At 41.0% G+C, this 18,615-nt stretch overlaps 1 protein-coding gene across 1 annotated transcript; it reads left to right on the top strand.

Annotated features, from left to right (window-relative positions):
- The first annotated feature begins 17,914 nt into the window (after window positions 1–17,914).
- Window positions 17,915–18,192, top strand: HEPN1 (hepatocellular carcinoma, down-regulated 1). The gene is given in 2 exon segments (XM_073022007.1): window positions 17,915–17,983; window positions 17,986–18,192. Coding segments are annotated over 2 exon segments (276 nt in total).
- The last annotated feature ends 423 nt before the right edge of the window (window positions 18,193–18,615 follow it).

Raw genomic sequence — 18,615 nt, forward strand, 5'->3', positions numbered from 1 at the left:
GGTAATAATTCTCTGTGGAGTAAAGATGTTTTAAAAACAAGTTTGATCTCATATTTTATTTATGATATAACAGAAATTGTTAATTCTACTGTAGATAAATTTATTACTATTTGTTTTTATGTTTAGTGTATTCTTTCTATTTTTAAAGGAAACTTCATCTACACTAAAGTAAATACATTATTCCATATTTTCTTCTAAAAGTTTAAACATTTTACATTACGATTTTTGAACTATTGCTAATTGATTATTTTATATGGCTTGAGGTAGGGATCTATTTTTTCAGATGGTAACCTATTATCCCAGCTCTATTTATTGCTTAATCCCAGTGACCTGCTATGATTCATTCATACATCAAATGTTCATGTATACATAGCTTGTTTCATTAGCCTATTGTCTATTCCTGCATGAATACCACACTTTGTCTATTACTAGAGATGTAATAAGTTTTGCTGTCTGGTAGGGTGTTTCTCCTCCCTCTTTCTTTTTCGGAGTATCTTGGCTATTCTTGGGTCTTCTGCCTGTTAAGTTCTTTGAAAATATTGTGAAATTTTTATTGGAATTGTTTGGAATCTATAGAAAGAACTAACATTTAAGTCTTCATATTCAGGAACATTTGTACCTCTTTTTAAATTTAGGTCTTCTACAATGTATTATAATAAAGTTTTATAAATCACAATATATAGATTTTACACATATTTTGCTATACGTATTCTTAGCTTACTTGTTAAACATTGTGTTGCAGATTATCCATAAAGATAGCTGCAATAATCCCTGCTATCCTAATGCATATCCATTTACAATGCTTTTTTCCTATCTGATGAAGAATAAAATTTATTTCCAGCCCCCTGAAGCTGGTCTAGCCTTGTGAATTCCTTTGGCCCACAGAATATAGTAGAAGTGATACCACAGAACTTTCAACACTAAATTTTCAAACTAATTTTGTTCTCTCATGATATAGTTTGGATGTTCATCCACTCCAAATCTCATGTTGAAGTATGTATTAGTCAGTTCTCACACTGCTATAAATAATTGCCCAAGACTAGATAGTTTATAAAGAAAAGAGATTTAATTGACTCACAGTTCTGCATGGCTGGGGAAGCCTCAGGAAATCATGGTGGAAAGGGAAGAGGCACATCTCACATGGCAGCAGGTGAGAGAGAGCAAGTGTGTGAAAAAGGAACAGTCAGACACTTATGAAACTGTCAGATCTCATGAGAACTCAGTCACTATCACGAGAACAGCATGGGGGACACGTCCCCATGATCCAATTACCTCCCACCAGTTCTCTCCCTTGATGCATGGGGATTGTGGGGATTACAATTCAAGATGAGATTTGGGTGGGGAACAAAACCTAAACATATGAAAATGTAATCCCCAGTGTGGGAGATGGGGCCTGGTGGGAGGTGTTTGGGTCATGGGGGTGGATCCGTTACAAATGGGTGGGCGCTGTCCTCATGAATTCTCTCAAGATCTGGTTTTTACAAAGTGTGTAGCACCTCTTTCCCTCTCTCTCTTGCTCCTGCTCTTGCCATGTGATGTGCTGGCTCCTCCTTCACCTTCCATCATGGTTGTATGCTTCCCGAGGCCCTCACCAGAAGCAGATTTCCATGCCATGTTTCTTGTACAGCCTGCAGAACTGTGAGCCAATTAAACCTCTTTTCTTTATAAATTACCCAGCCTCAGGTATTTCTTTATAGCAATGCAAGAATGGCCTAACACACTCCATTTTGCCATTGGCCAAATTCTAGTCTTCCATTATAATGCTAATACAAATATTTGCCCCCGGGTTATCTCACATTTTCTTTCATTTTAGTTTAGTTTAGTTTAGTTTTTTTTTTTTTTGAGACAGTGTCTCGTTCTGTCGTCCAGGCTGGAGTGCAGTGGCGTGTTCTTGGCTCACTGCAAGCTCCTCCTCCCAGGTTCATGCCATTCTCCTGCCTCAGCCTCCCGAGTAGCTGGGACTACAGGCGCCCACCACCATGCCTGGCTAATTTTTTTTGTGTTTTTTAATGGAGACGGAGTTTCACCATGTTAGCAAGGATGGTCTTGATCTCCTGACCTCGTGATCCACTCACCTCGGCCTCCCAAAGTGCTGGGATTACAGGCATGAGCCACCGCGCCTGGCCTCATTTTAATTTTTGTAGGTACATAGTAGGTGTACATATTTATGGGGTACATGAGATATTTTGATATAGGCAAACAATGTGTAATAATCACATCAGGTTAATGGGTATTTACCTTTTACCCATAAAAGTTTTTATCCTTTATCCAAATAATCCAGTTATACCCTTTTAGTCATTTTAAAATGTACAATAAATTGTTGTTGACTGTAGTCACCCTGTTGTGTTATCAAATATTGGATGTTATTCATTCTGCTTGATTATATTTTTGTACCACTTAACCATCTCCACTTCCCCACCTTTACCCTACACTACCCTTCTTAGCCTCTGGTAACCATCATTCTACTCTCTGTCTCCATGAGTTCAATTGTTTTCATTTTTAGCTCCCACAAATAAGTGAGAATGCATGAAGTTTATTTTTCTGTGCCTGACTTATTTTACTTAACATAATCACCTCTATACTTCTATCCATGTTGTTGCGAATGACTGAATCTCATTCTTTTTTATGACTGAGTAGTATTCCCTTGTGTATATGTAGTATATGTACTACATTTTCTTTATTCATGTGTCTATTGATGGACACTTAGGTTGCCTCCAAATGTTGGCTATGGTTAATAGTGATGCAGTAAACATGGGAGTGCAGATAGTCCTTTGATATACTGATTTCCTTTCTTTTGGAAAGGAAAGATATATCTAGCAGTGGGATTGCTGGATCCTATGGTAGTTCTATTTTTAGTTTTTTGAGGAACCTCTAAACTGTTCTTTACAGTGGTTGTACTAATTTACACTCCCACCAACAGTGTACAAGGGCTCCCTTTTCTTTACATCCTTGCCCGCATTTGTTGTTACCTATCTTTTGGATAAAAAGCCATTTTAACTGTGGTGAGATGATATCACATTGTAGTTTTGATTTGCACTTCTCTGATGATCAGTGATGGTAATTACTTTTTCATATGCCTGTTTGCACTTGTATGTCTTCCTTTGAGAAATGCCTAGTCAGATCTTTTGCCCAAGTTATTGAATTATTAGACATTTTTCCTGTTGTTTGAGCTCCTTATGTATTCTAGTTATTAATCCTTTGCCAGATGGATAGTTTGCAAATATTTTCTCCCATTCTGTGGATTTTCTCTTCACTTTGATAATCGTTTCCTTTGCTGTGCAGAAGTTTTTTTTAACATGATGGGATCCTATTTGTTCATTTTTGTTTTGGTTGCCTGTGCTTATGAACTATGACTCAATAAATCTTTGCCCAGCCCAATGTCCTGGAGAGTTTCCCCAATATTTTCTTGTAATAGTTTCAGTTTAAGGTCTTAGATTTAAGTCTTTAATCCATTTTATTTTATTTTCATATATGGCGAGAAATAGGGTTCTAGTTTCATTCTTCTGCACATGGATATTAGTTCCCACTTATTGAAGAGACTGTCCTTTCCCCAATGTATTTTCTTGGCACCTTTGTAGAAATCAAGTTCACTATAGATGAATGGATTTGTTTCTGGATTCTCTATTCTGTTCCATTGGTCTATGTGTCTGTTTTTATGCCAGTACCATGCTGTTTTAGTTACTATAGCTCTGTACTATAATTTTAAGTCAGGTAATGTGATTCCTCTAGTTTTGTTCTTTTTGCTCAGGATACCTTTGGCTGAAGAATGTCATTGATATTTTGATACAGATTGCATTGAATATGTAGATTGCTTTGGGTGGTATGAACATTTAAACAATATTGATATTTCCAATCCACAAATATGGAATATGTTTCCTTTATTGTGTGTCCTTTTCAATTTGTTTTATTGGTGTTTCACAGTTTTCATTGTAGATATCTGTCACTTTGGTTAACTTAACTCTTAGATATTTTATTTTATTTGTAGCTACCATAAATGGGATTACTTTCTTGATTTCTTTTTCAGATTGTTTGTTGTTGGCATATAGAAATGCCATTGATTTTTGTATGTTGATTTTGTATTCTGTCACTTTGCTCATTTTTTTTTTTTTTGGTGCAGTCTTTGGGTTTGTCCAGATATCATCTGCAAACAAGGATACCTTGACTTTTTTCTTCTCAATTTGGATGCCCTTTATTTCATTCCTTGTCTGATTGTTGTAGCTGGGACTTCCAGTAGTATGTTGAATAACAGTGGCAAAAGTGGGCATCCTTTTCTTGTTCCAGATTTTAGGGCAAGGGCTATCAGTTTTTCCACAATAGTATACTAGTTGTTGGTCTGTCATATGACTTTTATTGTGTTGAGGTATGTTTGTTCTGCACCCAGTTTTTTAAGGAGTTTTATTATGAAGGGATGTTGAATTTTGTCAAATGCTTTTTCAGCGTCAGTTGAAATGACAATAGGGTTTTTGTTCTTCATTCTGTTGATATGATGTATCACACTGATTAACTTGCATATGTTGAAATATCCTTGGATAAATCCCAGTTAGTTATGATTAATCATGTTTTTAACGTGTTGTTGAATTTGATTTGCTATTATTTTGTTGAGGATTTTTGCATCAATGTTCATCATGGATATTGGCCTGTAGGGTTGTGGTCTTTTTTTTTTTTTTTTTTTTCTTTTTTTTTGCATTTTTGCATTTTTGTTGGATTTTGGTATCAGGGTGATACTGGCCTGGTAGGATGAGTTTGGAAGTATTCCCTCCTCCATTTTTGAGAATAGTTTGAGTAGGATTAGTATTTGTTCTTCTTTAAATATTTAGTAAAATTCAGCAGTGAAGCCATTGGATCCTGGGCTTTTCTTCATGGGAAATGTTTCATTACAGCTTCAATCTTGTTACTTTTTTTTTTTTTTTTTTAGACAGGTTCTTGCTCTGTTGCCCAGGCTGGAATGCAGTGGTGCCATCACAGCTCATGGCAACTTTTACCTCCTGGGCTCAAGTGATCCTCCCACCTCCCCACCTCAGCCTCCTGAGTTGCTGGGATCACAGGTGCACCACCATGCCTGGCTAATTTTTGTATATTTTTTACAGACAGGGTTTTGGCATGTTGTCTAGGCTGGTGTCAAACACCTGGGCTCAAGCAATCCTCCTGCCGCAGCCTCCCAAAGTGCTGGGACTACAGGTGTGAGCCACTATGTCTGGCCTTTGTTACTTGTTGTTCTGTTCAGGCCTTGGATTTCTTCGTGGTTCAATCTTGGTACGTTTTATGTTCCTAAAAATTTGTCCATTTCTTTTAGGTTTCCCAATTTATAGGCATATAGTTGTTCATGGTAGCCAGTAATGATACTTTGAATTTCTACAGTAATGATCCTTTGAATTGTCATGTCTCATTTTTTCATCTCTAATTTTATTTGAGTCTTCTTTTTTTGTTAGTCTGGCCAGAGGTTTGTCAGTTTCGTTTATCTTTTCAAAAAACAAACATTTTGTTTCATTGATCTTCTGTATAGTTTGTTTTGTTTCAATTTCAGTTATTTCTGCTTTGATCTTTATTACTTCTTTTCTTCTACTAATTTTGGCTTTTGCTTTTGCTTTTCTAATTCTTTACAATGAATCATTAGGTTGTTTATTTGAACTTTTTCTACTTTTTGATGTAGGTGCTTATAGCTATAAACTTTCCACTTAGGGCTTCTTCTGCTGTATCCCATAGGTTTTGGTATGATGTGTTTCCATTATTGATTGTTGAGAGAAATTTTAAAATTTCCTTCTTAATTTCTTCATTGACCCACTGGTCATTCAAGAGCGTATTGTTTAATTTCAATGTGTCTGTATAGTTTCCAAAATTCCTCTTGCTATTAATTTCTAGTTTTATTCCATTGTGGTCAAAGAAGATATTTGATGTTATTTCAATGCTTTTGAATTTTTAAGACTTGTTTTGTGGCTTAACATAGGGTATATCCTTGAGAATGATCTTTGTGCTGAGGAGAAGGGTGTGTATTCTATAGCCATTGGATAAAATGTTCTGTAAATATTCTGTTAGGTCCATTTGGTCTATAGTGCAGATTAAGTCCAATGTTTCCTTTTGGATTTTCTGTCTGGGAGATCTGTCCAATTCTGAAAGTGAGGTGTTAAAGTTTATAGCTTTTATTTTCTATCTCTGTCTTTAGCTCTAATAATATTTGCTTTATATATTTGGGTGCTCTAGTGTTGGTTGCAAATATACTTCGAGTTGTTATGTCCTCTTGCTAAATTGAAACGTTATCATGATATAGTGACCGTATTGGTCAGGGTTCTCTAGAGAGACACAACTAATAGGATATATATATATCTATATAGTATGTATAGATGTGTATATATATGTGTATATATATGTGTGTGTATATATATGGGATATATGTGTGTGTGTGTATATATATATTTATTTATATATATGGGAGCTTGTTAAGGAGTATTAATTCACACAATCTCAAGGTCCCAAAATAGGCCATCGGCAAGCTGAGGAGCAAGGAAGCCAGTCTGAGTCCCAAAGTTGAAGAACCTGGAGTCTGATGTTCTAAGGCAGGAAGCATCCAACATGGGAGAAAGATGTAGGCTGGGAGGCTAAGCCAGTCTAGTTTATCCACGTTCTTCTGCCTGGTTTTTATTCTGGTAATGCTAACAGTTGATTAGATTGTGCTCACCGAGATTAAGAGTGGGTCTGCCTTTCCCAGTCCTCTGACTCAAATATTAATCTCCTTTGGCAACACCCTCACATAAACACCCAGGAACAGTACTTCGCATCCTTCAAGCCAATCAAATGGATACTCAGTAATAACCATCACAAGTCCACCCCTTGTCAACTTGAATGCATATGCATCTCCTGATATCACATATAATCTTCAAAGAAAGACAATAATAAGGTCATAATTACACCTAACATAATACAACTGTCAGTTGTCCAACTGGAAATGCACCAATCCCCAACCCAAATGCTATTACATAAAGTTAACAACACTTAAATGTTGATATGAAGCCAATAAATTTTATGTCACATGATTTTAAAAAAAGGAAATAAAATGAAGATGTTTTCTTAGTACAAGTGTATACATGCACAAACATGTTTTTAACAAAAGAAGTACATGACAATTATAGTCCTTGTTTCTGCAGCTGGTCATATGATCCTAGCTGGTATTGATGACTGTCTTCTACTACCATTTTGTATTCCCTTTGCCTTCAACAAGCACCTCAGTAGGTTGTGGTTTTTTTCCTGATGGAGTGACCCAAACCTTCATTCCTGAAGGGTCTGGGCCATTTGTAGTCCTGCCTGGATCAGGCTGTTGTAGTTTCCCATTGACCTTAATCACAGGGCATGGTAATACTAAGAGATGCCCTAATGGATCTCCTGTATTCTACGCATACTCTTCCTTACCTCCATTGTGGAGTAGTAGACATATTTCATCTTGAAAGTCGGGGTCAATCTCCCCAATCAAAACTGTAACTCCCTTCTCCTTCTCACTCTGTTGGCTTAAAGATAGGAGGAGCCCAAAGCGTCCAGGTGGCAATCTTAACTTCCAGTTTAATGAAATCATTGTTGTGTCTCCTGGTGGCAGCATTCCTCCTTCTGGAACTAAGACCTCTAAGCCAGCAGAACATAATGTCATGGGAACAGGAAGTAAAATTTTGCTCGTGGCTCATTAGGGGTAACAGTGAGTGGTGCCACTTCTGCTTCCACCCCTGATTCCTGGACCCATTAATCCTGGCTATGGGAGAAACAGTACCATATATTGGACACTGATTCAGAGCATACACAGTTTTCTGGAGAACTTTGCCCCAGTCCTGCAAAGTATTGTCACCTAGTTGGCGTTGTAATTGTGACTTCAAAAGGCCATTCCATTGTTCTAGCAATCCAGCTGCTTCAGGATGATGGAGAACATGGTAAGATTAGTGATTTCCATGAGGATGAGCCCACTGCTGCACTTATTTAGACATAAAGTGAGTGTCTTGGTCAGAGGCAATGCTATGTGGAATACCATGATGGAGGATAAGGCATTCCATGAGTCCACGGACGGTAGTCTTGGCAGAGGCATTGCATGCAGGATAGGTGAACCCATATACAGAATAAGTGTCTATTCCAGTGAGGACAAACTGCTGCCTGTTCCATGATGGGAAAGGTCCAATATCATCAACCTTCCACCAGGTAGCTGCCTGATCACCCTGAGAAATGGTGCCATATCAAGATCTCAGTGTTGGTCTCTGCTGCTGGCAAATTGGGCACTCAGCAGTAGTTGTAGCCAGGTCAGCCTTGGTGAGTGGAAGTCCATGTTACTGAGCCCATGCATAATCTCCATCCCTGCCACCACGGCTACTTTGTTCATGGGCCCATTGGGTGATGATGGGTGGCTGGGGAAAGAGGGTGAGTGGTGTCCACAGAATGGGTCATCCTATCCACTTGATTATTAAAATCCAACTCTGCTGAGTTCACCCATTGATGAGCATTCAAATGGGGTACAAATATCTTCACAGTTTTTGACCTCTCTGAGAGGTCCATCCACATACCTCTTCCCCAAAATTCTTTGTCACCGATTTCCCAATCATGCTTCTTCCAAGTCCCTAACCATACAGCCAAACCATTGGCCACAGCCCATGAATCAGCATATATTTGCACATCTGGCCATTTCTCCTTCCACGCAAAGTGCACAACCAGGTGCACTCCTCGAAGTTCTGCCCACTGGGAAGATTTCCCTTCACTGCTGTCCTTCAGGGATGTCCTGGAAAGGGGCTTTAGTGCTGCAGGTGTCCACTTTCAGGTGGTGCCTGCGTATTATGCAGAACCATCTGTGAACCAGCCCCTAGTCTTCTCTTCCTCTGTCAACTGATGATAGGGAACTCCACAATGAGGACTTCAGAGCAGGCTGGGGAAGAGTTGGCAGCGTAGCAGCAGAGGAGACCATGGGCATTTGAGCCACTTCACGCAACTTACTTGTGCCTTCAGATCATGCTCGAGCTTGATCATGTATGTACCACTTCCATTTGATTTTGGAATACTGCTCTGCATGACCCACTTTATGGCAAGATGGGTTAGAAAGCACCCAGTTCATGATAGGCAGTTCATGTCGCATGGTGACTTAATGACCCATGGTCAAATGTTCAGTTTCCACCAAAGCCTAGTAACAGGCCAAGACTCAAAAGAAGAGTCATCTGGAGAAGATGGCAGGGTCTTGCTCCAAAATCCTAGAGGCCCCTGCTATGATTCACCTATGGGGGCCTGTCAAAGGTTCCAAACAACATCTTTATTTGCCACTGACATCTCAAGCACCGCTGGATCTGCTGGGTCATATGGCCCAAGTGGCAGAGCACCTTGCACAGCCTGGATGTGTTGTTCTGGACCCCACTCAAAACTGGTAGCCTTTGGGTTACTTGTTAAATGGGCCAAGGTAACACACCCAAATGAGGAATGTGCTGCCTCCAAAATCCAAATAGGCCCACTAGGCATTGTGCCTCTTTCTTGGTTGTAGGAGGGGCCAAATTCAGCAATTTATCCTTCACCTTAGAGGGAATATCTCGACAGGTGCCACACCATGGGGCCTCTAGAAATTTTACTGAGGTAGATGGTCCCTGTATTTTAGTCAGATTTATTTCCCATCCTCTGGCCTGCAAATGTTTCACCAATAAGTCCAGTGTGTTTGCTACTTTTCACTCACTGGATCCAGTCAGTATAATGTCATGAATGTAATGGACCAGTGTGATATCTTGTGGAAGGGAAAATCAATCAAGTTCTCTTTGAACAAGATTATGACACAAAGTCAGAGAGTTGATATACCCCTGAGGTAGGACAGTAAAAGTGTATTGCTGGCCTTGTCAGCTTAAGACAAATTGCTTCTGGTGGGCCTTATGGACAGGAATGGAGAAAAAGGCATTTGCCAAGTCAATGGCTGCATACCAGGTACCAGGAGATGTGTTAATTTGCTCAAGCAATGAAATTACATCTGGTAAAGCAGCTGCAATTGGAGTCACCACTTGGTCAGGCTTATGATAATCCACTGTCATTCTCCAAGATCCATCTGTCTTCTGCACAGCCAAATAGGAGAGTTGAATGGTAATGCAATGGGAGTCACCACCCTGCATCTTTCAAGTCCTTGATGGTGGCACTAATCTCCACAATTCAGCCAGCGATGCAATATTGTTTCTGATTTACTATTTTTCTAGGTAGAGGCAGCTCTAATGGCTTCCAGTTGGCCTTCCCCACCATAATAACCCTCACCCTAATAGTCAGGAAGCCAATGTGGGGGTTCTGCCAGTATGTCTGTGCCAATTATTGATTCTGGCACTGGGGATATGACCATAGGATGAGTTCGGGAACCCACTGGACCCACTGTAAGTCAAACCTGAGCTAAAACTCCATTAATTACCTGACCTCCACAAACCCCTACTTTAACTGGAGGATGACGATGACGTTTTGGGTCCCCTGGATTCAGTGTCAGCTCAGAGCCAGTGTCCAGTAGTCCCCAAAATGTCTGATCATCTTTCTTTCCCCAGTGCACAGTTACCCTGGTAAAAGGCCGGAGTTCTCCTTGGGGAAGGATGGGAGAAAGATCCACTGCATAAATTGTTGGTAGTATAGTGGGGTCCTTCCTCAAGGGGAGCAGAGCTCCCCTTCATTTAAGGGGTTCTGGGTCTATAAACTGGATCCAGTCTGGATATTGACTGAGGGGCCACGATTCTCTGTTTTTATATTTAAAATTAGTCTTTTGTCCACTTGACCTGGAATTTTTCTGCTTATATAAATTAAGTAGGAATGCAGTAGGATTCCTATCAATTTCACTTCTAGAAACACAGTGATTAATTAGCCAATGCCAGAGCTCTGCATAAGTGAAACGATTCTGATTGCTGCTTTGCCTTTGCTCTCCATTATGGTAGCTATGCCCACCTTGCCTTTGATGGTTGAGCGCTACCACTTGGCCCTGCCATCTCAGGATCCAATTATTTCCATTGCATTTAAATTTTGTGGTTGAGTGACTGGGGTTCCCATAGTTAGATCTGGCATACATCTAGATCTAGAAAAGCAATCCTTACAGAGCTCTTCAAAGATGTAGGTGTTGCCCTCACAAATCTATTTTGCAAAGCATTGGTCAAGGATATATCTTCTGGACCTTCCCAGCTGGAATGAGAAGGTCTAAAGTGACTAATCCACTCCACCATTCCAATCTCCCTATACCTTTGGATCCCGTTCTATAGGTCTAGAAGCAAATAGGGGTGTCAGAGATAGCTCCTGAGGAGAATCAACATTATCTTGCCTGGCAGCTGCCTCAGGGGAGGCCATCACTGTTGCCTCAGGCAGCGCAGGGTTTATCTCCTCAGACAAAGGTGGAAAGGTTGTTGGGAGCACGGGTTGGGGAGGGGATGTTGCCACTATTGGAGATGAGAGAGCTGCTTCTTCTGGCAAAAAAAATTCATCAGAGTTTACAAACTCAGTATCCCTAGTGTCATCAGGATCCTCCCACATGTCCCCATTCTCAGTTGCAAGGTCCCATTCTTTTCCAATCAACGCCCTCATTTTAACAGTAGACACCTGGCAAGGCTGTGCATGCACCTTTCATTGCAGGCCAGTCACTCGCATGATAAAAGCTTGTGTCTGATTTTCCACAGCTTCATCTCTTTCTCTTCAGGAGATAAGATTCTCACTCAGGGCAATCTTAGAAGATTTGAGGCTCAGTATCTGCTTCTGAAGACAGGAGTTAGAATCCCTGAGTTCATCATTTTCTTTCATCACTTTGTCCAGTGAACTTAGGAGCAACCAACCAACTTCATTATGGTCATTACGACATATGGTCAAAGTTACTATGTACAGAGTCACTAAACTCCTTGCCTCTCATAAGCAGTGAATCAGGAGTGTCAAATGCATTTATTTTGCATAACTCTCTAAACAGTTAATACCAGGCACTATCAGTGTTCTCCATACTATTAGAAGTGGGGTCTATTAAGCAGCCAACTCCAGAAACCCCAAAACCAACAAAAGAACTCCATCCTTAATATTCTGTTCCTCTAGAACCACTCCTGGTACCAAAATCTGTATTAGTCAGGGTTCTCTAGAGAGAGAGAACTAATAGGAGATATATACATACATATGAGTTTATTAAGTAGTATTAATTCACACAATCACAAGGTCCCAAAGGAGGTCATCTGCAAGTTGAGGAGCAAGGAAGCCAGTCTAAGTCACAAAGCTGAAGAACTTGGAGTCTGATGTTCGAGGGCAGGAAGCATCCAGCATGGGTGAAAGATGTAGGCTGGGAAGCTAAGCCAGTCTAGTCTATTCACATTCTTCTGCCTGGTTTTTACTCAGACCATGCTGGCAGTTGATAAGATTGTTCCCACTCAGATTAAGGGTGGGTCTGCCTTTTCCAGTTGACTTGCTCAAATGTTAATCTCTTTCGGTCACACCCTCACAGAAACACCTAGGAATAATACTTTACATCTTTCAATCCAATCAAGTTGACACTCAGTATTAACCATCACAGTGACCTTTTTTGTCTCTTTTTATAATTTTTGTCTTGAAATCTATTTTGTCTGATATAAGTATAGTTACTCCTGCTCTTTTTTGGTTTCTATTTGCATGGAATATTTTTTCCCTCTTTATTTTCAGCCTATGTGTGTCTTTATAGATGAAGTATGTTTCTTGAAGGCAAGGAATTGTTGGATCTTATTTTGTAATCTATTCAGCCACTCAACTTCTTTTGTTTGGAGAGTTTAGTTTATTTACATTCAATGTTATCATTGTTAAGTAAGGACTTATTTCTGCCATTTTGTTATTTTTTATTCTGGTTGTTTCATGGTCTTATTTCTTCTTTTCTTCTTTCCTGTCTTCCTTTTAGTGAAGGTGATTTTCTCTGATGACATGTTTTAATTTATTGCTTTTTATATTTTGTGTATCTGTTGTATGTTTCTAAATTTGAAGTTATGATGAGGCTTGCAAAAAGTATCTTATAACCTATTGTTTTAAACTGATGACAACTTAACAGTGATTGCATAAACAAACTAACAAATAAGAGAAACTAATAAAAACTCTACACTTTAACATCATGCGCCTACTTTTAACTTTTTGTTGTATCTACTTATATTTTATTGTACTGTCTTTGTCTTGAAAAGTTATAATTATTATTTTTGATCACTTCATCTTTTAGTCTTCCTACTCAAGATATGAGTAGCTTGCACACCATAATTACAGTGCTATGATATCTTGTTTTTTTGTGTACTTACTATTACTATTGAGTTTTGTGCCTTCAGATAATTTCTTATTTTTTATTAATGTCCTTTTCTTTCAGATTAAGGAACTCCCTTTAGCTTTCTTATAGGATAGGTCTGGTGTTGATGAAATCTCTCAGCTTCTGTTTGTCTGGGAAAGTCTTGAATTCCTTCATGTTTGAATAATATTTTCACCAGATATACTATTCTGCAATAAAAGTTCTTTTTCCTTTGGCACTTTAAATATATTATGTCACTCTTTCCTGACCTGCAAGGCTTCCACTGAGAAGTCTGCTGCCAGGCATATTGAAGCTCCACTGTATGTGATTTGTTTATTTTCTCTTCCTACTTTTAGAATCCTTTATTATTCACCTTTGGGAGTCTGATTATTGAATGTCTTGAGTTAATGTTATTTGGGTTAAATCTGCTTAGTAACCTTCTTGCACTTGAATATTGATATCTTTCTCTAGGTTTGGGAAGCTCTCTGTTATTATCCCTTTGAATAAACTTTCTACCTTCATCTTTCTATTTCCTCTTCAAGGCCCAAAACCCTTAGATTTTCCCTTTTGAAGTTATTTTCTAAATATCATAGGCATACTTTCATTCCCTTCTATTCTTCTTTCTTTTGTCTCCTATAACTGTGTATTTTCAAATAGCCTGTCTTCAAGCTCACTAATTCTTTCTTCTGCTTGATTAATTCCACTATTAATAGACTCTGATGCATTCTTTAGTATTTCAATTGCAGTTTTTAACTCCAGAATTTCTACTTGATTCTTTTAAATTATTTCAATCTCTTTGTTAAATTTATCTGATAGGATTCTGAATTCCTCTCTGTGTTCTCTTGAAATTTCTTGAGTTTCCTCAAAAGAGCCATTTTGAATTATCTGTCCAAAAGGTCACACGTCTCTCTCTCTCTCTGGGATTAGTCATTGGTTACTTATTTAGTTCATTTGATGAGGTCATATTTCCTGAATGGTCTTGATGCTTGTGGATGTTCATTGATGTCTGGGCTTGTTTGTACTCTTCCTTCCTGGGAAGGCTTTCTAGGTATTCAAAGGAACTTGGGTGTTGTGATTTAGTTTTTGGTGACTGCAGCTGTATCTGCATTAGGGGGCACCCCAAGTCCAGTAACACTGTGGCTCCTCCAGACTTGAAGAGATACCACCCTATGGTCTTAGATAAGATCTAAAAGAATTCTCTGGATTATCAGACATAGACTCTTATTCTCTTCCTTTTCTTTCTCCAAAACAGAGTCACTCTCTTTCTTCTCTCTCTCTCTCTCTGCCCCCCTTCTCTCTCTCTCTTTGTGTGTGCTGAGCTGCCTGGAGCTAGAAGAAAGGTGACACATGTACCCCTGTGGCCACCACAATGGAGACTGTGCTGGGTCAGACCCAAAGCCAGCACAGCACCAGGTGTCACCAAAGACCTGTGGTAACCACTGTCTGGCTACCAGCTATGTTCACTCAAGGCCCTAAGGCTCTAGAGTCAGCAGGTGGCAACGCCAACCAGGCTTGTATCCATTACTTCAGGATGCCAAGTTTCCAACAGTCCTGGGCAGGTCCAGGGATGCCATCTGGGAGCCAGGGCCTGGGGTGAGAAACTTTAGGAATCTACCTGGTGCTCTATTCTACTGCAGCTGAGCTGGTACCCAAGCCCAAGGCAATGTCTTTCTCATTCTTCCCTCTCCTTTCCTCAAGCAGAGTTGTCTCTCCCCTTGGCCACCACTGCCCCAGGCCCACGGTGAATACTGCCTGGCTACTGCTGATATTCATTCAAGGATCAAGGGCTCTTGAGTCAGTTTATGAATGCTGCCAAGCACAGGACTCTCCTTTCAAGGCAGTGGACTCCACTATGGCCACTAGGGCAGGTCCAGAAATGCCATCCAAGAGCCAAACCCTGGAATTGGGGACCCCAAGAGCTCACTTGGTTCTCTACTCCACTGAGGCCACACTGGTACCTAAGCTGCAAGACAAAGTCCCCTTTATCCTTCCTTCTACTTTTCTCAAGGAGAAGGAGCCCCTTCCCATAGCCACTGCAGCTGGAAAGGTGCTTGGTGACATCTGAAGTCAACATGTCTCTTAGTCTCACCCAAGGCCAATGGCAAGTACTTCCTGCAAATTATTGAGGGTCCCTGGCCTCTAGAGTGAGCAGGTGATGAATGCTGCCAGGACTGGGTCATTCCCTTCAAAGCAATGGGTTTCCTTCTGGCCCAGAGTATCTAGAAATGTCTGGGAACTAGGGCCTGAAATGGGGGACTCAGGACTCTGTCTTATGTCGTATCCTACTGTGGCTGAGCTGACATCCAACTTGCAATACACAGTCCTGTTTACTCTTCCTGCTCCTCTCCTCAAGCCACACAAAGGAGTCTCTTTCAAAGCTGCAAGCTGTGATGCCTGGTGTTGGCAGAGGGATGATGCAAGCACTCCCTTGGCTGCACCAGCTGGTGTCTCACTAGATCATATGCCCCCCAAGTCCACTGGCTTCAAGCCCAGCACAACATCAGGAGTTCCCCCTAGAATTGCAGTCCTTGTGACCTAAACAGACTTTTAAAAGTTTCTTTAGGACCCCAGAGCACTTCAACCTATGGTCGTGAATCTTTTTGGAACTCAGGTTCCAACCATTGGGATGTGTAATTCCTCTCTGGCAAGGGCTGGTCTAAATGCTTCCTCCGTGGGTGCTGACTGAGTTCTGCCTGGTGTTGTTTCTTGCTGTGACAGACCAGCACTGGGTTCCAACGCAAAGCCCCACAATGACTGCACTATTCCTCCTGCAAGTGCAGAGATTCTCTCTCTGTTCCATGCAGCAGCTGCTGGGTGATGAGGGAGGGGTGGTGTCAGCAATTCAAGACTGCCTTTCTTACCTTTATCACATCTTTCAGTGATATGAAGTTAAAACCAGGTATTGTGATCACTCATTGGATTTTTGGTTGCTATGAGGGTGCTTTTTTTGTGTGGATAGTTGTTCAATCTGGTGTTTTTGCAGGGAAGACAATCAGTGGAGGCTTCTATTCAGCCATCTTGCTTCACCTCCCTTGGTAATCTCACATTTAATGAGTGCTAAGTACTTTGAGCTCACTGTGCTTTTAAATTTTGTTTTACTTCTGGCTGCTTAAAAATTTCCCCATCTCTGGCCAGGTGCCGTGGCTCACGCCTGTAATCCCAGCACTTTGGAAGGCTGAGGTGGGCGGACCACGAGGTCAGGAGTTTGAGATCAGCCGAGCCAACATAGTGAAATCCTGTCTCTACCAGAAATACAAAAATTAGCCAGACATGGTGGCACGTGCCTGTAGTCCCAGCTACTTGGGAGGCTGAGGCAGGAGAATCACTTGAACTGGAAGCAGAGGTTGTAGTGAGCCTAGACTGCGCCATTGTACTCCAGCCTGGGTGACAAGTGTGAGGCTCTATCTGAAAAAAAAAAAAAAAATTCCCCCATCTCTCGAAGCCAGCAATGCAAAACAAATATGATTTAAGCAGGACCTAGTTGTTTTGAAATAGGAAGACCTCTCAAACATCTAGTCTCAAGTATTTAGCAGAGAAGTTCCACATATCACTTTTTACCTATTGCAATCTGGCTTTAACCCCCACTAAATCACTTTTTACCTATTGCAATCTGCAGCTTCCTTCACCTTCTACTTTGCATACTTTCCTGAAATAATTTCATCAACTGCTAGGCTCAGTACGCTGAATTCCCCCCCATCATGTCTTGCACTTCCAAGCTTTTATACATGCTTCTCCCTCTGCTTGGAGTGTGTCCTCTCATACTTTTGAAAACCAGATTAACAAGTCTTTCTAAGAAAGACTCAACTCAGGTCTGTTCTCCAAGATGCCTTTGCTGACATCTAATCTACATGCTCCCAGAGCACCTTGTATCTACCTCTGCCGTTGCATTTTACACACTATATTGTAATCATCTGTTTACTGATTTGTCTTCCTGACATAGTTATGCTGTATCAGCAGTGTCTAGCACAGGGCCTAGTTCATGGTAGATAAACAAATGTTTGTTGAATAAATAAAAGAACACCCAAATAAGCAAATGAATGAATGGGTAAGTGATTCTGGAATGGACAATTTGGGGTTTGGAAAGAGGGTAAAGGATGTGAAAGAAAAGCAGAAGAAAAAACGGGAAATGACTGGTACATTTAAACAGCTTGTTTTGTTACCCTTGTTTACGTGGAATAAAGTTGTCATTTCATTTCATGAAAAGTTTATTGAGCATCCAGTATGTGCTAGGCACTCTGCTGGATGCTAGTAATACAAAGATGAAGATGAAAACAACACAAAAAGAAACAAACAAACAAACCCCAATTCCTTACTAACCCCTCCCTACCCCCAATTTAAGGCAGATTTGGCTTAAGCCTGGGAAGCTGGCCCCTCAGGGATTCAGCACCAGGTATGGCATGCTCTCATCTCACCCTAACCTTCACCTGTGCATCTCAAGGCTGACCAGCAGGTACTCCTTCTCCAAGTCCTGCTGCCTCTTCCACCTTCCTGAGAAACTTTCCCCTACATTCATTATCTCATTATGGATGAGGCACCTGGGAAGTTTAGGGGCGCTGCGAAGGCACACCTGCTCAAATGAGCCTAGGGAAGCGCTGAGGGACAGGGAGCTGAGACAGGCATGCTGTTGGGGTAAGGGCAGAGGGGGCAAACTAGAAATGTCAGTGCTTTTGGGGCTGAGACAAAACTTGACCTGGTGTGTAGGTGATGGGTAATGGCGGCCTTGGAATAGCTCCATGGGATGATGGAGAATCAGAGCTAGAGTTTAGGAGGTTGGGAATGGGCCAGGGATGCAGGGACCCTTGGAGGCATTAAGGAGGAGGGGATGGAATACACAGAGGGCCTCCTTCTCTTTCAGATTTGTAATTGCCCTCTCTCGTGACACAGTAGATTACTGCCACTCCTATGAACTGTTCAATAGGTGGTGGCATGGGCATGTCCTGGCTACACAGCGGCCCAGTCTCTTTATTTTGATGTTAGTGTGATTAGGGAGTCTGCCCTTGTTCTGTGCCCTGGGAACCGAGCATGTGGGAGCAGGGCAGATGGGTGGCAGGAGGCCAGGGGTTGGATCATGTTCCCCTGAAATGCTGGGAAGCAATAAGCCCCCTCCTCCCCCCACCATTTTTCTGGAGATTAGGACTTATTCTCACAGCTGGAGGAAGTTCAACAACTTTCCTGAGGACAGTGATTGTTTGAAAGGCTTGTTTTGTAAGGAAGCCAGGACGAATGTATGAGTTAGATGAGCTAAAACAGTTCCTCACTTGGTCTAGTTTTCTGGGCCAGGGGAGTAAGTGGAATTCACTTCTCTATACGAATAAGCCCATCCATCTCTTCTGTTCATGAACAGAGACAGAAAGAATGCTTGGCATGACATGCCTCTGAGGGAGGAGGCCAAGCTGGCAGGTTCG

This window comes from Chlorocebus sabaeus, chromosome 1 (genome assembly GCF_047675955.1).
Source record: "Chlorocebus sabaeus isolate Y175 chromosome 1, mChlSab1.0.hap1, whole genome shotgun sequence".
Classification (NCBI taxonomy): domain Eukaryota; kingdom Metazoa; phylum Chordata; class Mammalia; order Primates; family Cercopithecidae; genus Chlorocebus; species Chlorocebus sabaeus.